Below are 27,886 nucleotides of genomic sequence, written 5' to 3' on the forward strand. Positions count from 1 at the left end.
TATTTGATAGTATAACATATTTATATTTTACTTTTATCTGGCACCTAAGACGGTTACAATTTTGATAATTAGTTTTACACCAAAAGTATAAATATATATATATATATATATATATATATGGAATTTTCATGTTCCATTTTGCATATCTTAATGTGCAGCCCTTTTGACAGGGTAAAAGACTTCAAAATTAAGCTAAGTAGATGAAGATATTCTAAACTACCACAACAATAATACTAAAAGGTTTAGCCCAAAATACAAGAGACTCCTTTAACAAAATTACGTAACCCTCTACTTAGACACCATGTACAACCCAATTATATATATATATATATATATATTATCTGTATATCATGCTTGTGAGAGAAAGAGAGAAGCTTTTATGGTAATGGCACTTCGCTACAAGGCAGTTCAACAAAGTTGATTAGGTGAAAATTAGTTGGCTATATATATACTAATGTCATTGGCCTTAAGCTATCTATAGGATTAGCTTCCCTCTAGGAAATTTCCAGAGGATTTCTTCTCTGCATGGGACTGCGGCTGACCAACTTCTTTTACCTTCCAATACCATCTTGGAATTCCTAACATAAATTCTCCAGGAAATTAATCTTATCGATATTAATGCATTAGTATTCTATATATACACATACACACACACACACACACACACACACACAATATGGATGAAGAAATTCAACCTGATCTATTGCCAAGTTCTTTCATACCAGACATCACACTTCCATTAGTACCATCAACCTCAATGAATCTTCTATCTGATCCACTCCACCAGCTCACACAAGAATCTGATCAAATAGCTAATTCAGATATAGACTGGATAAGTCTCCTTTGTGGCTCTACCAAATATGATGACCAAAACCCAGCTCCATCATCGCCAATTGTATCCATCAAGGCTAAAAGTGAAAATAAAGGAGAAAATCATGGCAATAAAAACAAAGAAAAAGTTACCAGAAGTACAAAGAAGGCAATCCCACCAAGAATCGCATTTCATACTAGGAGTGCTGATGATATTCTCGATGATGGGTACCGGTGGAGGAAATATGGACAGAAGTCTGTGAAGAAGAACAACAACCCAAGGTATATATATCGTTTTTGTTTTTTGTTTTTTTTGTTTTTTTTTTTTTCACCAGTGAGCTTCTCCATGGCAATAATGTTATTCTGACCTTTTTTTTTTTTTTTTTTTTAAATGTGTCAACAAAATTAATTAAGGAGCTACTATCGTTGTTGCCATCATACATGCAATGTGAAGAAACAGATCCAACGCCTGTCGAAAGACTCCAGCATTGTAGTGACAACATATGAGGGGATTCACAACCATCCTTGTGAAAAATTGATGGAGAGCTTAACCCCACTTCTCAAGCAATTGCAATTCCTATCCAGATTCCAACACTTAGAGCCAGTCCATTCATGTCATGGACAACAACTTTAACATCATCAATACATTGTACAAAACTAATCATGGGAAAATAGGTATACTATTGAACATTGGGAGCATTCAATGTACCAAGATATTTGATAAATTATCTTGACCTTTCATTGGATACATCCAAGGGTTAAAAGCATTTGGAAGTCATAGGTATTTATCTTCAACATTTGTACAAGCATTTGGAATTCATAAGTATTTGTCCTCATGATTTGTAATGGACAAAATATTTGTCAAATATCTTGGTATATAGAATATGACCCGTCAACGTTAACCCCCCTCTTTGACTTTTCTGCAATCATATTTGTAATCTCAGGTTGATCTTAAGTCCTTTCATTGATAAAAAATAATGTTATTTGTTTCTTTTGCTTTTTCTTTTTTTTTTTTTAATGTCATAATTGTCAGCAGTTCTCAGACATCATTCATCCATGTTTGCATTCTTTTTTCGCCTGACCATTATTTATTTCTTATAATTATTGTTTCCATATCAAAGAAAAGATCGATGCATAATGTGTTCACATACCAATAACAATTGGGAACATTCTTGAAAACAAAACATGCAACTCTATCATTCCCCCAAATCTGTACATAGATCCACAAGACCCAAAGAGGAATCCACCAGATTGTTGTACCCTTTCCCTACCCGAACCCAATAAAAAGAAAAAAAAAATCAAACAAATGAATATTTCTTGGTCTCTACAGCTCGTCGTTCTATATCAATATTGTATTTATCGTGAAAATTTTGCATGCTTACAAGTACACCCTTATCATCTCTGACCCAGCAGAAACGTCCCACCAGGTTCTTAAAACCAAAATTGAAGACCCAAGGCTATAATTAAGTCCTATGCAAGTATACAGCAAAAGGTTCTATTCAAGAACTATTCTCTTTGAAACAATGACCATTGGCAAGCAACGAGCAGCAATGGGAGACTTCCAACATGAACTTTCAAGGAAAATCTTCCTATCGTATGTCCCACCAGAATCTGCAAGACTGTATTGCTTACAATTGAAAAGTGCCTAACTCTTGACCATGCCTTGTAAGAAGTACCTTTCGTTGACCAACCCATTCTAACCGATAGGAGAGGTCAAGATTATGAACCAACAGTTTCAAACTGTCTGCATGACTTGAACCTTTTGAATTCTCCTACAATGAGGAATGAAAAAACCTGTTATGCTTGAAAAGGAAAATTTATAGCATTCCTTATAAAGTACACACTACACAGAAACAGATGGACGCATACAAAGACATTATAATATCCTAAATACGGTTAAGGAGTATAAAATTATACGAAAATATTAAGCATGATATCTTATTTGTTAAAATTTCATTGTTTCTAATAAAGTACACTTGTCAAAATATATCAGAATAGGTTGTAAGAGCATCACTCATGTCCATAATACTACCACAAGACACAAAGGAGAATTACCAGAAAATTGACTTGTCGATCATGCCCCATTATGCTTGCCATAATGCTCGACCTAGAAGAATTTGGTGAGAATCCTTCCCATGGTTGAACAAAGATCAATTTTGTACACTGAACAGGAGCTAAATTTCGACTCAGTTTCTCCCACCAGACAGATCCCAATGACCACCATCTGATCATTAACCCATGCTCAGAGAAAGCCAACAGCCCCTGCATTTAATAAAACAAGTAATGACAACGGTAGAACCAAAAAAAAGGAAAAAAAGACACAAATTGAAATATTAGAATGCCATCACTTGTAAATGATATTAGCATAGAGTTTCAGAGGGCTTTAACAAATCTGGTATATTGGCAAAAAGGTACGTAAAGGAGTATAATTTTGCTGACATGTCAAGAATTAAAGAATAAATACAATTACTATTAGACTTCAATTTAAGTAGAATCTAATAACAATATAAATTAAATTCGATGGTAAAAGAAACCTACAGGTACATTCTCAAAGTATAGATTAAGCTAAACCTCCTAATTTGACCAAGAGAAAGCAAGAGAGTGAGAGAGGCTGCTAGAGGATCTAATTGGAATAGAAACACAGGAATGAAGTAATTTCTGTCCCAATTCCCAAACTATATGCAAGAGGCAACATGCAATGAAACTTTACAGCCGCCATGAGATCCTCCATTAAAAGGCATGGATAATAATGTCTCTAGGGTGTCATTACTTAGGGGTTTGGACAGGGTCTTAATACCCCCTTTATGTGGCCAGGCCTTCAGCCGATTCAAACAAGCACCTAACTGAAAGCTAGCGCAAGTAAATTCAGACTATTAAATCAGAACCCTAACTATATATGATTTAAACTTTTACTACTAAAAAATAACCGACTATCAGATGACTAAAATCACCGGAGAACTTGCAAAAAACCTCTTGTCTAGATTCCAGACTGATTTTGCCTGTTATGGTGGCATGCAGATCCAGGTTGACTGACTTAAGGCAGGATAAAAACCTCTCACCCTATTCAGCCAAATCATAATGTAGAAACATGAGCAAGTAAAGTTGGAGTATAAGAAGCTGTACCTCTCCATCTGGTGAAAAACTCAAAGCTGAAATGGCTGTGGCTACTGTTGTTTCTGATTCCAGTGCCAGCAAAGTTGGAAGTCCAGGAGGTCCACTTGCATCCAGGACCTTTATCTTGATCACACTACATTAGAAGACAAAAGCATGCAAGATGGAATTAGCTATTCCCAAAAATAGACGTAAAAATTAAGAAATGCATAAACCAAAAAAAGAGAAGTAACCAACCCCAACAGGAAAAAAACAGCTTCAACTATGTAACCCGTTGGCTTACATGTAAAATGCAATGCATGCTAGTCCTGGAAAGGGAAGAAATAATCCCCAATAAGTGCCCACGTGGCACGTTCAAAGTTTAAATAAACTCTTTTTTCTTGGCAGGAAACAAATAGTTACTTGTTGAATTATTAACCAGACATGTAGAATTTCCCTTCTATGAGTGTGATGCATGTCAGAGGACCATTTTCAACCCCGAACTTCAATCTGGTTCTTATTTCCACACACATGATTACATAAAAATAATGGAACGATATCTGTGAATTGTGACCAAAGACCACCCAACCCCAATTAGACTCCCCTTAAATTTCATTTTTGTTGAGCCATCCCCCCTCATACACAAATTTTAAAAACTTTTACATATAAATGGAATGTAGAGAAAAGATGAATTATAATAAAATGAAATTCAAAAGAGAAATCTGTAATTTATAAAAATTCAAGAGATCTCTGTGTCTAATTTCAGAAATAGAGAGGTGTTTTGTATCTAAAATAAAACAAGTACAACTCCTAGGTGCATTGTTTGTAATACCTCTGCATGTCATAAACCTGAATGCTAGCATTCTTTATCTCTCCAATCACATCCCCAACAGCCAATCTGGTCCACGAGTCATTCAGCGCTACCATGGGGAAAACACGTACGATTTCCTTTAATGCTGTCATTGAACTTTGATAGCAATTCTTGCGCATGACCGAGTTGCTAGGATCCATTGTCAGTAAAACAAAGTTAACAACCTGCAAATCTGTCCAACCGTCATATGAAAATTTCACATTGAGATGTTCAACCACAATAATTTTTTAAAATAATAGGTAATTTGGAAGAAAACAACCATTGTAAAATAACTCAACAGCACAAGAAACTGTTAAAACGAAAGAAACCAAAGAGCCACCACAATGCAGATCCCTTTATCCCCATTTCCTATTTCTTTCCAACTATATTTGCAAGTCAGAAAACAGGAAGCTTTAAAGAAGACTTGTCCAGGTTCCAGATAAAGAAGCATGGTTCACTTAAGTATTTTGGAAAAGAGAGATCATTGCAGATAATTACCAACTATGTAAAGCTAGATAAGAACTTCCTTAACTACTACAGATTCAAATATATAAATTACTTTAATACAGTAGATGACATCTTGATGGAGAACGATGAAGATCACATAGGATTATAATTACTAGGGTTTTATGATTTTTAGGGTTTTAATATTATGATGTTTATTTGATTTCGAGGGTTTTAATATTATTATGCTTATTAGGGTTTTTAGTTTCTTTATGTTTTAAAGAAGTTTAATTATTTAGTTTCCTTATTTAATTAGGGTATCTTACTTTTAGTTTCCTAATGTTGTTAGGTGCTTTTATTATAAATAGGAGCCTTTGTAATTCTTTTGGAAGTTGATTAATAATACAAGTATTTTTCTGAGAATTATTTCTCTGTTTTTGTGTGATGCAAACCAAACTTAGGTGTGATGTCTAGGGTTTTTAGTAGTGATTCCTAAAATTGTTCTAGTGAGATGCTAGAACCCTATCTATCAATTTTCAATTCTCTTTCCTTCCCCACCTGTCCTACATCACATCTACAACTGATACAACCAATATTTATACTAAGAAACCCACACGGATAATGATTATCAATACAGCATGACAGTTTGTGACTAACAACTTAGGCTTAATTATTTCCCTTATGATGCTCAAAGTGGATATTCTAATAACATGTTTATTTAAGATTTTATTATTTAAAATCTCCTATATAAAGGGACAATGGCATATGTTGCAAAGTTAAATCTGGAAGTACAAACCTTATCAAGGTACAGAGCTAAGCTTCTTGGAGCACTACGCACAACCCTGATGAGTGTCATGAGGGATACCAGGTGAACGGGTGAATCAGATGCAGTAGACCAGATTTGGCTTTCAACAACAGTCAAAAAACCTGGTACATCAGCAATAGCTAAACTTGGAAGAAGAACCCCAACCAAAGTCTCCCGAATGGCAACTGGTACAGCTGAATTTTGTGCAGCTGAGCTGGTAGATGGACCGCTTACACACTCTACCTGGAAGAATATGTCCCCTATCAAACGAGGTATTTCAGAACCAATGCATGGTTTCCATGTACTCTCCATGCCTTCTGCAAGGAGCTCAGCAGCAGTGGCACTATACTTCTCATTCATGGCCATTACCAACTTCATTAATGGATGAACAACCAGCATATAAAGACATGGCTTTACAAGGCTAGGGTACCAAATAGCCAATGCTGCTGCTACAATAATATGAGATGTCATAGCATCTTGGCTTGTTCCCCCAACACAAGAAATCCAATCTTGCATTTCATATGATTCTAACCAGGATAGTATGTTTGATTCCTCAACCTGAGGTATCAATTTGGTTTCTATCAACTGGTTAAAATGCGGCACATTAGCAGATGTTTCTTCTATATTAGTATTTCCATGTTTATTTTCTCCATGTCCACTTACAGAGCTCCTATTTCCAAGATCAGTAGCTTTTGGACTGCATAGGGGTTGTGGAATTGCCCGTGAAGCAGAACAGTGGAATAATGAGCGCGCAGCCATACGTATATGCTCACTTTCATCTTGCCAAAAACTCACTAATAGCTGTAAAAGCAGAGAAAAATAAATAAACATAAAAATTAACAAATTGATATACTGAACAAGTACCAACTTTGAGCTAATCGTTATAATACCATCAGAGAGTTGCTTGACACTGAAACATATATGACAACTGACAAAACTGAAGGTGACAATTAACAAATGTAGCTCACAGAACCAGATTTCTAGCTTCTATCTATCTACCGCACGTGATCATAAAACCGTTCCTTTAAGACTCTATACTTAGTAATTCTAGACTAGATAAGACATGCTTCTAATTTCATTAAATTAATACGAAAAGAAACTTTGACTTTTGCATATGCCCTTATCATTAATTTTGGTTAGCTCGCAATTAATAGAAATTTTGGAATACGCTAAATCTTAGAGCTGCCAAATACTGTTTTTTCTCCAACATCTTGTCAGCAATTAACAATATCTTAAGTAAATTGAAGGCATCAAAAAGACGATGACTTTCAGTATTTATATGCATCCCTAGAACCATATTCCACTTCCATAATAAAGAGCATATTTCCTAACAACTACAGCTTTCAGGATTGATTCTTGCTTAATATGGTATTAGAGCTTGGTCCAGCCTTGTCTTGAGTTCAAATCCTAGTGGTTCTCATATGGTAACTTATTGTTCTATAGGTGTAAGGACTGCTGCTTCTTGTCTCTTATTGGGCGGGCCTACATGTTAGGGGGAGTGCTCACATGTAAATCACTTCCTATTGGAATAAACTTTTGGGAATGATAGTAACTTAACAAAGGCAAGTAATAAGACTATTACTCTACAAGTTGAATTTCATTACCACTAAGAACTCTAAACCATCATTTCAGCAAAAAACAAAAAGAATGGAAAAGTAGTTTGGTTAATTTAGGACTAGTCACTTCTTTCCTAGAATAAGTGGTTGAGATAAACCAAGTTCAGAACTCAAAAATGACAAAAGTATAAGCACAAGAAGAAACCTGGAGCAAAGGTGGCTTCATATCAGGAAACTTTTCAGCGAAATTTCTGGTATAGAATGCTGCTAAAGCGCTGCAAAACATATAAATCAGGTTACATATAGACCTATGAGGATAAAGCTGGACCTTCCAAGGGAGTAAAACATATTAGCCAGCTAATGCTCAATTCATATGCATTATAAAATAGGAATTACCTGCTGGCAGATGAAGTGGAATGTGACAAGCTGATCATGCGTTGGGCTAGAGATACCATTGTCAGAGACCTCATTGCAGAAAACTCTGATGATGTTTTCCAAAGCTGAAAGGTTGTTTTCAATGTTTCAGGAAAAAGTTAAAAGAGCTGAACATTAACATAAAACATTCAATTCAGTTCATCAAAATACCTCGAGAACAGAACTTAAATCAGGAAACGTCAATGTCAAAGATCCTTTGTCACCTTGCAAACCAGAAGCTACAATGAAGTTCTCTGGTTTCTTCAGCTTCATCTCAGTTAAAAGCAAGTAATCGAGCTCAGAATCCACATTCCACAAGTGTAAAAATGACAAGCTAAATCGAAGTAAGCATTCTTCAAGTGACCTAATCCAATCAAGCTCTTTCCTAGCATCAGTTGAGTTCCCATTTACATCAAAACCATTAGCTGTATTTATGTGGTGGGGACTTGATGTCTCACTTCCCTGTCCTTTGACCTTGCTATTCTCTTGCTTATCACTATGATTTGTCAATGCATCATGCTTTTGGTAAGGAAACATTAATGGCGCAAGGTCAAAATTAAGAGTGGAAATTCCAGGAAAAGGACAAAAGCATTTGATGGGATACTTTTTCCTCTTAAGTATCAATGGAGTGGTTGGAAACATTTTTCCAGAATGTCCTTTACTCACATGTGCTTGGGAAGTAATGGGATCAACTCTAGTGCTTCGAACCACATTCGAAGGAGTCATCAATATTTCTAAACTATTCAAATAAAAGTGAGAAGTGCTCCCATCTTCAATTGTTGGTAGAAATAATGAAGAAAGTGAGGTATTTTCATTCAGTATGGTGCCAGAAACAGAATTCATGCTGATGCCTTTACAAAAATTATCAAACATTGAATGAGATGCGGTTCCACGAAGAACCCTCTCTCGAGCACCTGTCTTTACGTCCCAAAGATATAAAACATCAGCTGCATCAGATGTTCCTGAATGGTCTTGACATAGACAGGCAATATAACCTCTTACACCATCCCATACAACTTTTGCAGGATAAAGAGGATGTCCAGGAAACATTCTTTCCACTCGTAGAGTCTCGAGAGACACAAGAGCAACACAAGAGTCATCCCCAACAGAAAGAAAGCAGTCACTCCAAGGACGTTCAGTACGAGCAGGGGGAAGAATTATTTGGTGCACTGGGGCCACATGCTGGTGCAATACTGTAATGACATTTCCAGTGTCAAGATCCCATATACGAACTGTGCAATCCATGCTTCCTGACACCAACACCTGATTAAAACTCCATCCTTTGGCATTACCCACCATGCGATGTGCTGCCAAACATAGTACAGCACCAGTGTGCCCTGAAAAGTATACATGTGAATTTGCCTCATGACGCGGACTTCCATCATGAGAAGCTAGCCCCTCAAACAAATCAAACCGCAGAAGCTCTATGTCCCCATTAAAGAATCCATATACAACACCATAAGGAGCAAAGAAAGTCTCAGCAATAACCATGGAAGACGAAACAATCTTTCCCTTCTTAACAAAATTATCAGGGTCATTTTCTGTAAGCATAACATTTGCACTTTTTGAGCCTTGGACAGAGCAATGCCAAGAAGAAAGCTCAGTCGCCACTCCATGTGGACCCTCAGTTTTATGAACCAAAGTAGAACACCTAGTCCAGTCAACAGAAGGATTGCCTACTCCATTTATTCTAAACTCTAGCGACAACTTTCCAGTGTCATCATGTTTCTGATGTGGTGACCAGATTGTGATAAGAGGTTTCCACAGCACAGGTTCTTCATCATTAAAACAAAATGATTCAATACGAAGAATATAATGATCCAATGGAGTGAAAAAAGTAGATAGTCTTATATCAAGGGGATGAGGGGAGGCAGGGATCTCACAAAGAAGCTCACATGTGAACATGTCTTTTAAATATGAAATTAGGTAAACAATTGAAAGACCTTTATTATTCCATACGATAAACTTTCTCGCAAACATTTGATGGGGTTCTTGGGTATTCAACATATCCCGAGCATGCTCACTTTCAACAAACATTCCCCCTGCGATGTGTGATTCATTAGAATCTCCTTTGTGAAAAATACTGCTCATCAAAGAAATCTCTCCAATTGTAGTACCACTGTCTAATAATCTAAATATGCAGTGACTTTTAAACAAAAAAGCAATAACATTCCCACCAATTATAATTGACACAACTTTTCCTCCTTCACTCATACCCTCTGCCCAAACAGCCATTTCCAAATGAGAAGAACTTTTATTCAAATCAGTTCCACCCTCCCTATATTTTTGAGGATTCTTTGATACTGATATCAATTGTAATCTACCAAATGAATCAGCCATAACTATGCGATCCTTCTCCTTGTCATCGGTTGATGAAACCACATCCACAAATTTCAATGACCCGATTGATAAAGTCCCATGAAAAACAGTCTGGACAATTGCAAGAGCATAAGTGTCAACAATAACCACAGTGCATTTGGGTGGTGCTTTCTTATGCTGAGAATCTCTATCTGCAGACACCTCACTCCCTTCAACAGAATCAACAGAATGATGATCAGACAAATGGACATGATCAACAAAACAGCAGGCAATACATACATATCGTGGATTCGAAGGCAGTGTCCTAACCATGGATGGACTTCCCACCCAAGGGGGTAATTTCCTTCTCCTCCTGCAAAGCCCACTTCGTCTGCTCCACACGCATAACATGCCATCAGTACAAGCACTGATTAAGGCACCATATTTACCAGAGCTAGAGTTCTCTTCCGTATTACTTAAAGAGTATGCTTTGTCACCTTCAGGATATACAGCAGGATCACAAATCCCAAGCTCTGCTATAGGTGCAGCATGACCACACAACAAAGCTACTGGTTTAATTTCCTGTTACAACAAAATTTGTTACGCGGAAAAAAAAAAAAAAATTCTTTTTGAAACATAATAACATTATTCACTCAAACATTCTGGTTAAATGATATTGAATTAGATAAGAATCATACTATAATGTATTTAATTTGCCTAAGAAAACATGAGAACGGAAAAAGCATAGGGTTTATAGTTTTAAACTATCAAAACGGACACTCCCAGTTTATCAGCTCAAGCATTTCTGTCTGTTAACTTTTTTTTTTTTTTTTTCATATTTTTCCTGCATTTTCTCAGTAACCAATCAGATTGGGGAGTGGAAGATTGTAAGCATGGACAACTAAGTTCAAGAGCGGGAATGAAAATTACCGAGTTGGAATCGGATAACGAGAGGTTCCACCAGATGATGGAGCCATCGGATCCACCGGTGTAGAGCGTCGGTGGCTGAGTCAGCACAGCGATGGCGGTGACTCGGTGAGAATGAGGCGTGCCTGACCAAATTGACGCGACGGATCGGCACTTCATGACTCAGTGAGTCGGTTGTGAGTCGGGTTCACATCCAGAAACGAGAGAGAGAGAGAGAGAGAGAGAGAGAGAGAGAGAAATATCCCGGAAATAGACGGCGAGTCGGTGGCGGAGAGAGGCGATTCGTTGGAGTGTGACGTGGCGTAATTGAGCAAAACTGGGAAACGAACCGGAGAGAAACCTCTTTCCTATTTGGGCTTTGTTTTATGGACCCCTGGGCTCGCTGAAACCCATTGAACTTCGGGTTCTTTTAACTCTCTCTCTCTCTCTCTCTATTATGTAAATAAAATAAAAGTTGAAAATTATGAATTATTGTTTAAAACGATTTTTTGCTACTTCATAAGAGAATTGTGTCCCTCTCTTTGTTTTTTTAAGTAAGAACGAGAAAAAAAAATGTTTATAAAAATAGGGATATGATTTTTTGTTTTTGACATTTTTCCTTTCCCCGCAGAAAAATAATTATCACATGCCAATTCTTTTACCATCTAAAATTATTTTAATGCAGTACCTTTATTAAAAAATCTAAAATTATTTTTTGATAATAAATCTAAAACTATTTTAATATAATAAATTGTGGAAATATTTCATCTAAAAGAATTGAACTAATTACAATTTATTTTTCAAAATTTTTAATTAATTACAATTTAATTTTTCAAATTTTAAAAGTTATAAGTAACATTTCACTAAATGTAAATGATATTATTTTTAGATATATGGGTGAAATAAAATAATAAAAGAGAAAGATAGTAATTTTTTTAAACCTAAAAATGGTTGATGATATTTTTGAAAATAGAAATATTAAATTATATTTAAATCAAATATCAAATAAAATAAATGAAATTGACACCTAATAGCAAAAAATAAAAAGAAAAAAAAAAGAAAAAAGCTACTAAACTTTTTTAAATGATTTTTTGATTTATCCTTCTTCAAAATATTATTTCAAAACCCATCTGCCATAATATAATCTATAAAACTATACTATGTTATCATTTTTTTCTTCTTTAATTGTAAAATACCAAACTGAAAACTCGAAATAATTGGTATATCTAAACGAATGAACCATGACTTTGATTTATGGAATTGTTCGATATGTTATTTATTATATATTTATAATTTAATAGGTTAAATAACCCACCTTTTAATGAAATATTAATTTTTAGATTTATTTTTATTTTTAATATTAAAAATCTAATATGTAATAAATTAAATTATCACATAATATACATAGATAGATTTTCATTGGATTTTACTTAAAAAAAAAAAATCTGTATTTTGTTTTACCCTACTTAATATTATATCACAGTTTGATATTATTCTTTGTTTCTATTATAATGTGAAAACATGCAGAAATTCCTAATCGATTATTGATAACATTAGATTAGGAAACATATTATAGTTATCAAATTCCAATTCTACATTTTATTTTCTTTTTGTGTTTTTTTTTTTTTTGGGTAGAAATTATCAAATTCCTACGAGGAAATAAATACCAAAGTAGTTATTAACTATTACTTTCTGTATATAAATGCTGTGACTTGCGAATAGAAGCGTCTAGAACTCATCCGGTCTCACTATTTTTATTTCCATTGTTTATTTTTGGGTTTTTAGTTTCTAATTCGAAACGAGTTCTTCGAAAGGCCAAGCCAGTTTCTTCGTCTGTGGACGACGACGACGACGACGACTTAGGTCTCAAAATATTCACACACCCAAACCAAAAGTTGTACCGGTTTTATTCGCTTGCTTTTACTGTAATTTGTTTCCTTCATAGAGCTCTTGAAGATGGCGACCGAACTCGCAGAGAAAGCCAAAGAAGCATTCGTGGACGACAATTTCCAACTCGCCGCCGATCTCTACTCTAAAGCCATTGACTTGAACCCTAAAAGTGCAGATCTTTTTGCTGACCGTGCTCAGGCCAACATCAAACTCCACAACTTCACCGGTATTCCATTACTCATATACTTTTATTATATATATATATATATATAATTAGCACATTCAAGTTGAAGTTGAACATGTTTACGTGAGCTGGGAATGTGTAATTTGTTAATAGTTCTTTTTTTTTTTTTTTAATTGAAGTTAATACATCGGAGCGCAGAAAAGTAAATTTTATATTGAGACAAACAGAAGGTCCTGGAAAATTCAGTTTGTTTTACTAATAAATCATTAATAAAATTCACTTATATGTATACACGCTACCGCTGTGGTGGAGAATTTCATTGAGTGCTTTGGATTCCTGTTTTTCTTATTGTGTGTATATGCTAATTTAGCTTGTTGGGATAACGTACGATTTTTTTATTTTTTTATTTTTTTATTTTTGGGTCAAATAGAAGCTGTTGCTGATGCAAATAAAGCAATTGAGATAGACCCATCGATGGCTAAGGCGTATCTTCGCAAAGGGTGCGTATGCTCTGCTCTTTCAATTAATTTTTGATTTCTTGGTTAAGATGAAATGTTTACATTGGGAGGGGATTTTTGTTCGAGTTCATTGCAAGGACTGATATTTGTACATGATGTATGTCTGTATAGAATTCTACATGCTACCCTAGACTTTCGCAATAATACCTTCTAGTGGTCATTGAGAAGCTTGGTTATTTTCGCAACATTACCTTCTAGTGTTCATTGACAAGCTTGGTTTATGATGTTATTCTTTTGATTAATGCATTAGTTAGGCTGTTGTGTCAATTTATCTGTTGTGGCAAGTATTCTTGAAAGATATTTTCTATGATTGCCATTGAGGATATGTTTGTGTGATATTGAAGTTTTAATTCATGCAAATTTACTTCAGCGATTGATTGATTGGCACGTTATTTCTTACTGAAGGACTGCCTGCTTGAAGCTTGAAGAATATATTACTGCTAAGGCAGCCCTTGAATTTGGAGCTTCTTTGGCACCAAAAGATTCAAGGTTCACCAATTTGATTAGTGAATGTGATCAGTGCATTGCAGGTATAGTTGTCAATATTGTATTCTGGACATTCTTTGCTAGGTTACTGATGGTTTATATAATTTGCCATTTTACCATTGTTAATGTTGATTGAAATTTGTCGCTAAGTTTTCACTATAACAGAGTTTTGTTTTGCATGTATGATGGGTTTTGGGCATAGTTGTTTGTATTGTACGTTACATGATACAATACATGCAATATTTATTGTTATGTATGGAAAACAATATGTATCTAACATGTATTGGGAATTGCAATGCAATGCACAAATTTATGTAAAACAAACTAAGTTTAGTGTAAATCTATGTTGTTTAGTAAATATTTAGGAAGTGAAAATTTATTGACATTAAAGGATGGAGATTATAATGTCATTATAAATTATATTAATGACTGGATAATGAACATTTTGATTTTTGGGAATTTTTTTGGGCTTTTATGATCTAATAATGATGCCCATAGTTTACTTTAATGGTTTATGCTGTTATCTACATTTAAAATGTATATCATACAGGGTCTAGGAAAATGATTTTTTGGGAATTATGTTGACACCTAGAACACAGATAACAAAGATAGCATATTATGGTTAAAAAGTGATGTTACGGAGCAGAGCGCATTTTATTCTCAAAAAAGATAATATTATGAAACACATTTTGACAACTATGGCTTTGGGTGTTTTCTCAAGAGGAAACAAATGCTCTGAATAAGACTTTGAAATCAAATGAGCAACCAACTACTGCACCTGACTCTGTTGGAACTCTTGAAGAACCAAAGGAAGGATGCAACTTATCTCATCAGATAGACACAACTGTCAGACCAAAATACAGGTTACTGCTGCATTCCTTAACTAGCTTGCTGCTTACTTCTTACTCTTTTTGACTTTCTGTTATTTTATGAACGTTAGTATGCACACACAGTACATCTCACTGTCCTCTGCTAATGTTAAACAAAAAAGCATTCAATTATATGTGATTTTTGTTTCGATTTTTAGGGTTAAGTTTGTTTTTTCATTTTTCCATTTCACCAGCCCAAGATATGATTGTCACATAGAAACAGACTGGTTTATTATGGGGTCTGGGTTAGTTGCACTCACAAGATAAACTTCATCAATCACTTCCCTTTTGCATCAATTAATAATGCAAATGTTGATGTACGAGATAAAACACCGTATTTAGATTAAATTTTTATATGCGGATTATTTTTACTTGTTCTTTTTGGAATCACTTTCTGTACTATATGGTTATCTGACTAATACAATTGATATTGGACAGACATGAATACTATCAGAAGCCAAATGAAGTGGTTGTGACAATATTTGCTAAGGGCGTTCCACCAATAAATGTGACTGTTGAATTTGGGGAACAGATTGTATGTTAAACCTGAATAAAATGTTTTGTTATTTTTTTCCATTATAAATATTAACTTGACTCTCTAGCTATATTGCGGAATATTTTATTAGATATTGTAATTTACTTGCAGCTAAATGTTGGAATAGCTATTCCTGGAGAAGATGCTTACCATTTTCAACCTCGATTATTTGCCAAGGTATTGCATGAACTATTGTACACGTTGTCTTGTTTAGGTCTTTTCGGATTTTCACCACGTGGACAGTTGAATATTTCTCCATAATAGTTGCAGATATAGTAATCAACGAGGGCAAGAGATCTTCTCTTAGTCTAAATGACCAATTAAAGTACCATAATTATCTTTCTCCCTGCATTTTCCTTTGTATAATTCTTTTATAAGCATTTTCCTTTGTATAATTCTTTTATAAAGTGGACAAGTCAAATTTAAGTATATTACTAATAATGCCTTTAGCACAACTTGGACCTCCACATATGTTTAGAGCTACCACATTTTAGATGTCTCATCAAATATTTTCCTATTCTTTTCATAAATTGAATCCACAAATACAGATTATTAAACGATTGATGATTAGAATGTAAGGTTTTCCCTTCACTAAAGATTATCAGTCAACATTGTCTGCTTGGCCAATTCCAGTGCACAGTATGTAACATAATTATGATTCCATGTCTTAGATTCTTAGCAACTTTGTTTTTCTGTGTCGAAAACAGATAATACCAGATAAGTGCAGATATCAAGTATTGTCTACCAAAATTGAAATCCGTCTAGTGAAGGCGGAAGACATTCAATGGGCATCTCTTGAATATAGAAAAGATATTACAGTTCAACAAAAGCTTAATTTGCCTTCAGGTAGGCAACATGATTCTATTTTAGTTTTTCTTCAAAAAGTTTACTCACTTGCAGAGTTCTTTAATTCAGATGCAGTAATAGTGAGTGAAGATGTTTGCTGGGACTGAATTTCATAATTTCTTTGTCTTGCATGGATATATCTCCTTGAAAATAAGTACATATCTCTGTTACTCCTTTTCATATAAATGATCATTCACAATCTATTATTTTGCAGTTGGATCCAATAGGCCTGCATACCCATCTTCAAAGGCAAGATCAAGAGATTGGGACAAGTTGGAAGCCGAAGTAAAGAAAGAGGTTGGTTGAAAACCCAGCAATTTATACTGAATACTTTCTGATATGCATTAGATTACCCTAAGTCACTATTCTGGCACACTATAATTATTTTATTATTAAAGCTCATGGTAGGTTGTTGGTTTTCAGGAAAAAGAAGAGAAGTTAGATGGTGATGCAGCTTTGAACAAGCTATTTCGAGACATATACCAAAATGCCGATGAGGACATGAGGAGAGCAATGAGCAAATCTTTTGTAAGATACTTATAATTTGCAGTAATTCTTTTTGCATTTGTAGTTTGATAACTTCTTATTCGAGCATCATTGAATGTAGTTTCCTCGCATGGCTGGGTTTGGGCCCTTACTCGCTAGCTGTCGAATCTTAGACTCCTGATGAGGGAAACGATGATTTCTGATGCATTCTTTTTGCCATGTATTCTTTTACTAGTATTAGAATCTCACATTGACCATGCTTGGATGAAATAGGAAATGACAACTAGTTGTACTGTGAAGTAATTACAATGTTGCTAAATCATAGTAGTCTGTTGTGTTCAAAGTTTGGCTGTTTTTTCTTTATTTTAAAAACTAACCATGTCTAAATCGATGTAATATTCCAGGTGGAATCAAATGGGACAGTGCTTTCAACGGACTGGAAAGAAGTGGGTACAAAGAAAGTAGAAGGGAGTCCTCCTGAAGGTATGGAGCTGAGGAAATGGGAGTATTAACTCTTTTTGATGTCTGTTTCTTTTGAGTTATATGGATACGCTATATTAGTAACATTATTTTTAGGTCCCTTGTTCCCAAAATGTCTATTTCTTTCCTTTTCTTTTTGTTGCCCGAGGTGTGAAAGACTCGGAACAGTTTGTGCTTTCGAGGAATATTTTTTATTATTTTTTTTTTCATTTGTAATTACAATATTTAGCTTAATCATCCCATCAAGTAGCTTGCGTGAGAGATCCGTGTGCAAATTTTGAACAAAAATTTGTCCCCAATTTTCAAAAAAGAAAAAAAACAAAAAAAGGGGCCCCAATTTTCAAACCAGACAACTGATTTGATTGGATAGGCAATTTTCTTTCATTTTTTTGGGTCATAAAAAGTTGAATTTTCTGTTGTCAAGGCAATAAGGCCTTGAGAGAGGGAATAAAAAGATTAGTGTATGTTCGGCCATGATACTAAAAAACTGTTTTATCGTTGAGAAAGTTGTTCTCTAAAAATAATTGTAGATGTTTTGGCTATTACTTTGTGAAAACAGTTTTAAAAAACAACAATGCTATAACTATCAAAATATTCATCAAAAATATATTTTATTTCTTATTTATTTAAAGGTTTATATATCTATATTTTTGAATAAATTTAGAGTGGTTAACCTTTGTTTATCTACATTTTAGTGTCCGATGATTTGGTATATTTTCGATGGATAATGGTTTTTGCCTTCTGCAAGTGTAAAGTACAATCAATTTAATAATTATTAAGAAATTACCACATAATTATCAAAATTTTGATAAAATATTTAACATTTGTAATATTATCCTCAGGTTACATCGTCAATTAAATAATATATTAATATGTACAGTTTTTTTAAATAAATTTAATGAATATTTTCATATTCATAATATTAATGTTTAAAAATCAAAGTTGTCTTATAAGTTCAAAAACACGAAATAACAACTGCAGTTATAGAAGAAGAACTTTTTAGTATGATCGCATTCCATACAATTTTTTAGTATGGCCTCATTCCATTAGTTCGACATCTATTTGAGAGATATCAATCCGTGAACTTTTCTGTGCTGGATACTGGACATCCAGACCCAACGCGACAAAGCTCTGGCAATTTTTCTTTTTTTTTTTTTTTTTTTTTAAAAACCAATTTGCCACACTTTTTGAGATTTATAGAACAATCTATCTTTTAATCGCTATCTTAAAGGCCATTTCCAGAAAAGCAAAAAGCATGATCATACAGACACGTGATAGACCGAAATTTTGTAATTATTATCATTGTCATCGCCGCTTTTGGTGAATAGAGAGGAGAGAGGAAAACCAAAGTGTTGTATTAACACGAGCACAGTTTCAGACTTTATGAAAGAAATAGAGAGTAGATAAGGAAAGTCCATCATTTAAGCGTTATATATGGAGCCACTCTATACCAGCGACCATAAGCATCAGACGTACTCCATCAACAAACATCAGACGTACTTCATCAACGAACTTGTAGCCAAAAAGTATAACATCATAATTCTTGCATACAGATAGTTACACGCACCAGTATTAGCATAACCTGGAACCTGGAATAAAAGGTGAAAGCTGCACAAAAGAGAAAATACCAAAACCAGACACCCTTTGAAAATTCTATTTAGTAACCCTGCTTGCATACTAATTTTTTTTCACGTGAAAACTTTACAAGGCGATCGTGGGATACAAAACTGGACATACCATATACATAGAGCCTTCAAAATGATTGTAGCTATCCACAATATAAATTTCTAAGCCATCACCAAAACATTCTATGCACAATACTTGTCTGCCTCACTGGATATCATTGGTATGCATTTGAGAAGCATGAGCATTCCTGTTGCTGGCCACGAGAATGTGCCGTTGGCTAGGAACAGTAGGTAAGGAAGATGTCAGATTTGATTGTGGTCTTGCAGGTTGAGCTAGTTGTGTTGGAGTCCGACCACCCCTTAAGTGACTAAGAGCCTCAACATAAGCTTGACCCGAGAGGCTGCCTCGCATTTGACCCGGTCGCCAATTTTGCTCTGAAGGTAAATCCAAAGTATCACTGGTTGGTCCTCTGAGACCTTGAGCACTCATTGGAAGAGACAGTCCACCTCTGGAGGTTTGATTTTGAACTGGAATTCTTTGTAAAGCTTGCTGAACAGCCATAATCCTATCCGGTTGGCTATTTCCAGTACCTGGTATGAAATCAGTCCTGACTTGTGAACTTCCTTGCCGTGCTTGGGTCTGTGAGTGATAAGGTGATTGATTTACATTTGAAGAATGACCCATGGGCTGGGAAATCCTAGGATTAAGAGCTTGCTGTAGGTGTGCATTTCGGAAATCTGAAAGTCCCAAAGATGGTATATATGCACGTGGTAGTTGACTTGAAACAACCTGTTGGACTGACTGGCCATGAACAAAGGAACAATCTTAATGGTTACCATACTTGGTTCAGTGAAAAGCAAATGGTGAGGGGGAAAAAAAATTGCAGCAGAAGAACATATTCTCTGAAATTATTAGTCTGAAAACTGAACATAAAACAACAAACAAACAAACAGAAAAAATCTCTAGACTGCCTTAAGAAACAACCATACGAATTTTAAGACTATTTGATAAAACAAGTATTAGAAGCCGCACTGGCAGCCAGCTCCAATTTATATCTACATCCACCCACCTCAGCAAAAAAAATAAAAATAAAAAGAAAACAAAAAGACAGCAATTGTATCAAACCTGTGTAACTGAGGAATGCTGTGATGAAGATGAAGCAACATCAAATGGATTCAAATGGGATCTGGAAAAGAGTCGCTGCCTTTCGACGTCACTGCATAGTGTGTTGAAGCCATTTGCAGCAGGTGCTAGAGGAACCTGAGAAGTAGAGGAACTATGGGAGTTGAGGAATTCAAACTAGTTCTTGATCTTTGTTGTGGACCCCACCCACCTCAGCAAAAAAAATAAAAATAAAAATAAAAAACAAAAAGACAGCAATTGTATCAAACCTGTGTAACTGAGGAATGCTGTGATGAAGATGAAGCAACATCAAATGGATTCAAATGGGATCTGGAAAAGAGTCGCTGCCTTTCGACGTCACTGCATAGTGTGTTGAAGCCATTTGCAGCAGGTGCTAGAGGAACCTGAGAAGTAGAGGAACTAATGGGAGTTGAGGAATTCAAACTAGTTCTTGATCTTTGTTGTGGACCCCACCCACCTCAGCAAAAAAAATAAAACAAAATAAAAAAACCAAAAAGACAGCAATTGTATCAAACCTGTGTAACTGAGGAATGCTGTGATGAAGATGAAGCAACATCAAATGGATTCAAATGGGATCTGGAAAAGAGTCGCTGCCTTTCGACGTCACTGCATGGTGTGTTGAAGCCATTTGCAGCAGGTGCTAGAGGAACCTGAGAAGTAGAGGAACTAATGGGAGTTGAGGAATTCAAACTAGTTCTTGATCTTTGTTGTGGACCTGGTACTTGGGATGATGCTGGAAGGGCCTGAACTGCTATTGGCATCCTGTTAACCATTCTGGGAACCGTTGGAAATCTCCCATACTCATTGCTAATTGGATATTGCAACTGCTGCAACTGCAAAGTATTGTCAGAAGGAAGTTGACTTTGAATTTCAGAAGCTGTGAGATTACTATTTAATCGACCCTGATCTTCTTGACTAATTACAGGAGAAATAGCATCGGTTAATACAGGAGGAGCCTGCACAAAATCTGCAGTAGACTGAGAGGTACTGCCAAACATATGCGTGTCTGATCTAGCAGTAGATGTTCCTAGACCACAGGTAAAGTAAACTCCATTCCAATAATTATCCTCTACTCGAGGAGCAGCAGCAGCATTTTGATTATACTCCTGGAAAGGTTTTCTATCTTCAATTTCACTAGTCCTAAAGACATCCACCTCATTATCATCCTCAGTGAGATCCAAAACATCACGAGGAGCATTTAAAAGACCAGTTGATTCTTGCTGCTCAGACTTTTTTTTGGTACAATTGATTGCTGAATCATGAATCTGATCATCAGTATCCATGACAGCCTTCCATGATCCGTTTGCAGAAATAATTATATCAGAAACATCTTTTCCTACTTGATTCAGGACCTGGGAAAAGAAAATCAAAGGGTCGTGTAAAACAGAAAACTTATCAGCAGAGAAGCTAGAAAATGCAAATGCATGATACTTGCCTCGACCATTTCTTGATCAATACAAATGTCCGAGTAACATACATACTGATTACAGTGGGGACAGCGCCAAGATGGTCTTCTTGAATTTATATCTATAAAGTTACTAAAATCGAAACACTGCAACCAAAATAAATCACAGGAATGATCAAATTATTGACAAGCAAGAAAAAAAAAGGGCAGATTCTTTCATGGACAAAGCAGGATAGTTTAAGATCTCCTTGATTTCCCAAGTACTAAGGAAAGATAATTACCTTAAACTATAACGCAATCCCCCACACAATAAATCAAAAATAATTATGAACAAAAACAAAATAAATCAAGGAAAATTACACAGATTATGATGGACATAAAGCAGACTGTTTTTTAATAAATACACAAAGTTTCTTAATTTCAATTTAGGATTTCACATTTTATGTTATTTTCGGAGTTTCTTATCATTTACAATTCAATAAATTTTGGGGTTTTTTTTTTTTTTTTTTTTTTTTTAAACTAAAATAAATTTTAAGGTTTAAGATGTGCTTATATTTCCTTCTGTTGGGTGTAGTTTTATTTCCTATCTAGAGATCAGATTTGCTTATACAAATGTAGGCCTCACTACTATGGTCTTTCAAACTTGAAAGCTAGCATCCTCTCTCTATTGTTCTTCCACCTCCATGTTCTCTTCCTTTCTATCCTCACCTAATTCTTCTATTCTATCTCTTATTATGTTTCTTGTCTCTTTCAGCTAGCTTCTCTCTCTTCCCTTTTTTCTAAATGGGTGCAGTTCCTGCAACAAGAAAATAAAGATGCTATTTCCTTCCATTCGGTTACAGAGTGTGGAGAGATTATTAAAGGGACAACAGAAAATTAGATTACTTATTCCTTAGGCACAATAAATCCCATCTATCCTCACAGGCAGAGTTGAGACTTAATTTTTTTCCACCAAATCGAATAGTGAAAAATAATAGGATTTTAAATTCCTCTTCCACTTTTCTCTTCTTTAAGGCTGAACCAAACATTTAGAGAATCAAATTTAAGAAAAAATAACGTGAGGATAACTTTTTAGCCTTTTGTTTTCCACTGCTTCTGATTTAGCCTTTTTGTAAACACCAACATAAAAACTAAGGCATATTTATTAAGAAAAAAGAGCATGCAGATAATTTGCTGATACAAATAAGAGTACTTGCCTGATGATGTTTACATAAACGTCCTTTGACTGGAGTTTTCATACGCGTAAAGCTGTACGTATATCAAACTGGATGTATCAATTGATAGAATAAAATTTTATTGATTATTAGATATAATCACATACATTTGAACATTAACAACTACAAATTCTTTTTTTACAAAAAATAAAATAAAAAAAATAAAAGGATCAAAGCAGCTAAACAAAATAAACAAATACCACAATTATAAGCAGAAAATAATATGCCATACCTTATGGGACAATTGAGTGATATTCGTGAAGGTCCCTCAATAATGTCACAATCTAATATTTAAAGTAAAATTAAAAGAGCAAAGTTATTCACTTAAAACATGGTATTACAAGAAGTGTTAAGAGCTGTTTTTCATCATTTACATGTGTAGGAATGAAAACGTCCAAAAGATTTTCTGTTAGTTTAGATTCCTTCTACAGTACCTTCATCCAATTCAACCAAAGGCGGACGGACATAATCTGGCAGCGTGGGGACATCAGGTGAGGATGTAACACTCATAAAGGCAACAACTATAATATAGTGACCTAAGAAATAATTAAGTCTTTGTTAGAACTGGATTATAAAACTAGAACGCTTAGGCATGGAAGACTTTCTATACAAGTTTACCATTGAACTGGCCCACAGATTGAAGTATATTGGTTCCATATTTTAGCAACTTAGTTACATCTGTTGGCATCTGGGGTCCGGTATCCTGACATTGAAAATGAGACGGATGGAGAATTAATAAAAAATAAATAAAAGTATTGTATTACAATTTCAAATGCACCGATTGCAGTCACATAAATGTAGTGAGCCAGGAAAGAAAACTGTACATACCATTAAAGTATTAGTCCTTCTGTCTACTCCCTTACCATTTATGAGAAAGCTACAGAATTTAAAAGAAAATATTATCAGAAAAAAATTATGAAAATCCAAAAAAAAAAAAGAAAAAAAAAAAAAAAAGGAAAACAAAAACTCATACTTCACTTGTGGTGGACTTATAATACATGCAGATGTCTCCAATTTATCTGTATGTGCTACAAATAGCCGCTGTGAGAAAGATACATCAACAAACAATATTTTCAGTTTGATTCAAAAAAATTGAAGTAAATTTAAGTTTCACAAACGAGAATGAAAACTTAAAAACAAAATAATTATATAAAATTTGGTTAGGAAGTACCATATGAAACAATGAAAACATATGTTGCCCAAAAATTACACAAAGAAGATAAATTCATATTTGTGAATAGATAATGAACAGAGTACACTGCTTGACCCCAATGAAGGCAACCATGAGCATAAAGCTAGAACTGTACCACAAAAATAATTTTAGTAGCTTGTATCAGTATTGGCTGGGAAGGTCAAGAAGCCATACCAATCATTCTAGTATGAACATATAACATGCAAATACAAGAATAATCACATGCATGGAATATGATGCATGGGATCTGATCTAAATGATAGAAATGAGTTATCATAAATGAGCTAAACTCAGACAATTAACCTGCCAATGGCCTGAGGCCTACTGGCATAGGTTTCCTCACGAGGTGCCTCAAGTACTAAGGTTGCAACTTTGGAAAGCAATGGCCAACCTTATCTCAGCTTTTGGACCAAGATAAAAATCAATATTTAACGCGTGTGCTGAATATGACAAATATAAAGACAAAATGCAATTATGCTAATCAAGCCAATAACATCTCAAGCACTTAAAAACCTTTTTAAGTTTTAATTCATTCTAGCAGATGCTTACAATGTTTTCTCTTGGAGAGACTATATTCTTCGGAATATGGAAATCGCTCATGTATGCCTCATATCCAGGCTACAAAGCAGAGATACACATATTAGTATGTGCTTAAAAATTACACAAAGCGTATTAAAGGGATAAAGGATCACCTTCGCTTCAATATAAGTGAGTATCTGGCCCATCTTCATCCGTGGATAAAACCTAAGAAAGGACTCCGTCATTAAGAAGACATTTCAAACATGGAATAAAAAAATGACACATAAATATGTATATCAATACAAGAAACCAGAGAAGCTGATATAGTTATCAATTGGAAAAACAGAATATCCTTATTGATCTGTGGGACAACAATAAACTATCGCTTGCTATAATAGTAGCAATAATCACAGAAGCCAGTGCATATATCTTCCTTATCTTCATAGAGAGCACTCATTACACATTGGTAATACTCAAATTGTCTACAGGTTTAAGATGATTAGCTAAGAAGACATTATTAACAAGGAAAATGTAGAAAACTATATTATATTATAAAAGTGGCACGTGCCACAAGAACTTTGACTAGCAAAGCTTAAATACATTCCCACCTTGCCATAATTGTTGAGATGGTGGATTGACAAATGCTAAGTCCAGTCTTAAACTCTCCCAGACCGGGGATGCTGCCTGCTACCTATATCCACAAAAGACGATCATCAACATTTTACATGAGACGATCCATAAGTAGACCAGACATTCTACAAGAAAAATACTTAAAAAAGCATACCTCTATAGCAAGACGAAAGAGTTCGTCATTCTCCTTTTCTGGAAACCATCCACTCCTACAAGCATTCTACCAAATAAAATATGACGTCAAATACAAACTTAAACTCTGAATTTATACTATAAGGAAAACTACATCAATATCTCATCTTTTTGTCAGTTATGCACAAACATCTCTCTGTTTTTAGAGATTACAAAGGCCATTCCCCTAAAATTTCAGAAGTCACAGACATCTCCCACTGAATACATGTTTAATGCATTGGTTTCCATTTTGTACTATTACTTTCAATGCAAGGGTAAGTAACATTTGTCCTTCCTCCACCCTGTGCAAATCACGCATTTAGCACTCTGGCCCCCCAAAACCCATATACTGCCTGCTGAACCATCGCTTGATCCAAACATGCATTTCAACATATGAATATCATGAAATTGGTCGAACACACATCATTTAAGTCTACATAGCAGCATTTTGTATTTTATTTTCTTTCATTCTTGTGCAGTTTACGGCTAATTTTGCTAAATTCATCAAACAGAACTGCATGATTCGAATGGATTGATAAGAAAACAAAGTTCAGGGGGGCCATGTGAGTTTTTGTAGTCTGAAGGACAAAGTGAAAAAGGTGTGATAGTATAGGCGGTCAATAAATATAATGGTCTTTGAAATTGTGTGAGAAAGACAGGATACTGCAATAGACATGGTTTTCAATTGAATTTCAATGTGACTTCTGCAAATAGAGAGGCATACATTGCCAACAGATCCACAACCACATGCCTACTACAATTACTAGTGCCTATCTAGTCACATCCAAAAGAAGTCCAAACCTTGCAGCATGCAAATATGTTTATCAAGAGGCACATATTAGATTAAAGGTAAAAGTTCATGTATGGGTAATCAGTATCCATCCTAGAAAAAGTCCAATCCATACAGATTCAAATATACATTTATCAATAGGCAATATTACATTAGTGGAAAAGTTGAAAATTCTTAAAACAGGTAAACTCTAAGGATGCATGTACTGGTTGAATTAACATATACCTTTACAGAAATCATCAGGACAAAGATAACTGGTCGAAAGTGGGGAATATTTCTACATTGAGATATCTACAAAGCATAAAAGAATAAACATAAGAATACGCATTAGCTTCGATAATAACTTTCAATCATAAATATATAAATATATATATATATATATATAGAGAGAGAGAGAGAGAGAGATTTATAAACGAGAAAAGCAGGTTACGAATTAATATTTAGAAAACGTAATAAAAAATTTAACAAACACGAACACCTGTTATTGTACACTTAAGGTCACATTACATGCATGAAAATCTTTAAATATAAACGTAGATTCGCCACCAGGCTTGCATTAATAGATTCTACTATCAAAGGAGAAAAAAAGTCTACAATTTGACATTCAAAACCGAACAAAGAATCACCTGTTTCAATACTAGAGGTAAATTTGAGCCTTTAGGTAGACCCTCATTGTGTTCAACAGCATAATCAATATATCTGTATTTGTCAAAGTAAACCCCAGTCAAATATAATAATTTAATGAAAGAATCAGTATGGAACATAAAAGAATAACCAAAGTAAACAGCTTTGAGTTTTGAGTTTGCTAACCAGACTAAAGTAAAGAAGAATAAAATAGTAAAAATTAAAATTCAAAAAAAAAATAAAAACAGACAGAAACACAGAAAACTGTCTTCACCGTTTTTGCAAACAACGTCTAGATATCAAAGTTGATTAAGGTTAGGTCATAATAGCACACAAATTAGACACTACCCACTTCAAAATTTGTGAGCCAAAAAAAAAATCAAACCGAAAAAAAAAAAAAAAAGAAGAAAAACCATGTAGGATTTTTATTGTTAGAGATAGATATTAAAATAGCAACAAAGAAGAAGAAGAAGAAGGGGTGGCACTTGGAGAGGTAGAGGCAGAGCTGCAAGAACTCCTTGGGCTCGGTGGAAAAACCACCTCGAATGTAAGAAGCTAACTTGTCGCACATGGCGTTAAGCTGGGACGATATTATCGAGGAAGGCGGCATCTGCTTCACCAGCGACGCCGTTAACTGCTCGCCGGCGATCAGCCCTGCCGAACTCTCCAACGCCGCCTCCGGCGTTAGCGTCGTCCCGGCGGTCCCGTTCATAGCCTCACCACACCACCCTCTCTCTCTCTATCTTTCTCTCGCTCTCTCTATGTCGGTCAGTTACCAAAGCTTTTTAATATTTTATTTTAATTTTAATTTTATATTATAAATTAACTATGACTGCCTAATGAAGCCACCCGGTCCCAGATCCAAATTCACATATTCAAGAATTTCAACTGCCAGTCATCAAATCCGAATCGTTTTCGGGGCACACCCCTCACATATGACGAAAATTTATTGCCACCCTTCACATTTGAAAAATCTAACATTAACCCCCTTTTTCAAAGTTTGGATAATGATCGTACCAAAGTTTTACCATTTTTTTTATTTATAAAGTTTCTCATAAAATTGATTTGTGAAAAGTCTATTTTATATATTTTTTATCGAAATCAA

The 27,886-nt window shown here is 34.8% G+C and overlaps 4 protein-coding genes across 9 annotated transcripts; 2 read left to right on the plus strand and 2 right to left on the minus strand.

Annotated features, from left to right (window-relative positions):
• Positions 1–500: 500 nt before the first annotated feature.
• Positions 501–1,736, plus strand: LOC107430177 (probable WRKY transcription factor 24). The gene is made up of 2 exons (XM_048463748.2): positions 501–1,092; positions 1,225–1,736. Exons 1-2 carry the CDS (start codon positions 677–679, stop codon positions 1,442–1,444), a joined length of 636 nt encoding a protein of 211 aa, XP_048319705.1. The 5' UTR covers positions 501–676; the 3' UTR covers positions 1,445–1,736.
• Positions 1,737–1,979: 243 nt separating this feature from the next.
• LOC107430195 (uncharacterized) lies at positions 1,980–11,614 on the minus strand. Of its 3 annotated transcripts, none has more exons than XM_048463745.2 (9): positions 11,198–11,610; positions 8,141–10,849; positions 7,952–8,055; positions 7,761–7,830; positions 5,991–6,800; positions 4,733–4,935; positions 3,934–4,057; positions 2,866–3,072; positions 1,980–2,582 (listed from the first exon to the last, which is right to left on the minus strand). In XM_048463745.2, exons 1-9 carry the CDS (start codon positions 11,351–11,353, stop codon positions 2,439–2,441), a joined length of 4,527 nt encoding a protein of 1,508 aa, XP_048319702.2. In that variant the 5' UTR covers positions 11,354–11,610; the 3' UTR covers positions 1,980–2,438. The 3 variants fall into 3 exon arrangements, with proteins under 3 accessions (XP_048319702.2, XP_048319703.2, XP_048319704.2); XM_048463746.2 differs by lacking the exon at positions 11,198–11,610 and having other exon boundaries at positions 8,141–10,497; positions 10,598–10,810; XM_048463747.2 differs by lacking the exons at positions 1,980–2,582; positions 2,866–3,072; positions 3,934–4,057 and having other exon boundaries at positions 4,776–4,943; positions 11,198–11,614.
• Positions 11,615–12,897: 1,283 nt separating this feature from the next.
• LOC107430178 (protein SGT1 homolog A) lies at positions 12,898–17,728 on the plus strand. 2 transcript variants are annotated; one of them, XM_048464235.2, is made up of 10 exons: positions 12,898–13,289; positions 13,678–13,747; positions 14,171–14,295; positions 14,973–15,114; positions 15,559–15,655; positions 15,767–15,832; positions 16,363–16,501; positions 16,716–16,798; positions 16,910–17,029; positions 17,392–17,728. In XM_048464235.2, the coding sequence occupies exons 1-10, from the start codon at positions 13,130–13,132 to the stop codon at positions 17,497–17,499; spliced, it is 1,110 nt and encodes a 369-aa protein (XP_048320192.1). In that variant the 5' UTR covers positions 12,898–13,129; the 3' UTR covers positions 17,500–17,728. The 2 variants fall into 2 exon arrangements, with proteins under 2 accessions (XP_048320192.1, XP_048320193.1); XM_048464236.2 differs by having other exon boundaries at positions 12,899–13,289; positions 16,925–17,029.
• A 1,212-nt stretch (positions 17,729–18,940) lies between these two features.
• On the minus strand, positions 18,941–27,610 carry LOC107430196 (E4 SUMO-protein ligase PIAL2). Of its 3 annotated transcripts, none has more exons than XM_048464065.2 (18): positions 27,267–27,586; positions 26,784–26,856; positions 26,383–26,448; positions 25,351–25,416; positions 25,175–25,257; positions 24,740–24,791; positions 24,597–24,665; positions 23,829–23,896; positions 23,684–23,732; positions 23,474–23,558; positions 23,290–23,391; positions 23,088–23,139; positions 22,838–22,889; positions 21,672–21,788; positions 20,752–21,588; positions 20,485–20,619; positions 20,219–20,353; positions 18,941–19,894 (listed from the first exon to the last, which is right to left on the minus strand). In XM_048464065.2, the coding sequence occupies exons 1-18, from the start codon at positions 27,491–27,493 to the stop codon at positions 19,298–19,300; spliced, it is 2,865 nt and encodes a 954-aa protein (XP_048320022.2). In that variant the 5' UTR covers positions 27,494–27,586; the 3' UTR covers positions 18,941–19,297. The 3 variants fall into 3 exon arrangements, 2 of the variants coding, with proteins under 2 accessions (XP_048320022.2, XP_048320024.2); XR_007238026.2 differs by having other exon boundaries at positions 19,865–19,894; positions 20,219–20,369; positions 27,267–27,608; XM_048464067.2 differs by lacking the exon at positions 18,941–19,894 and having other exon boundaries at positions 20,216–20,369; positions 27,267–27,610.
• Between the last annotated feature and the right edge of the window lie 276 nt (positions 27,611–27,886).

This window comes from Ziziphus jujuba, chromosome 6 (genome assembly GCF_031755915.1).
Source record: "Ziziphus jujuba cultivar Dongzao chromosome 6, ASM3175591v1".
In the NCBI taxonomy this organism is placed as follows: Eukaryota; Viridiplantae; Streptophyta; class Magnoliopsida; order Rosales; family Rhamnaceae; genus Ziziphus; species Ziziphus jujuba.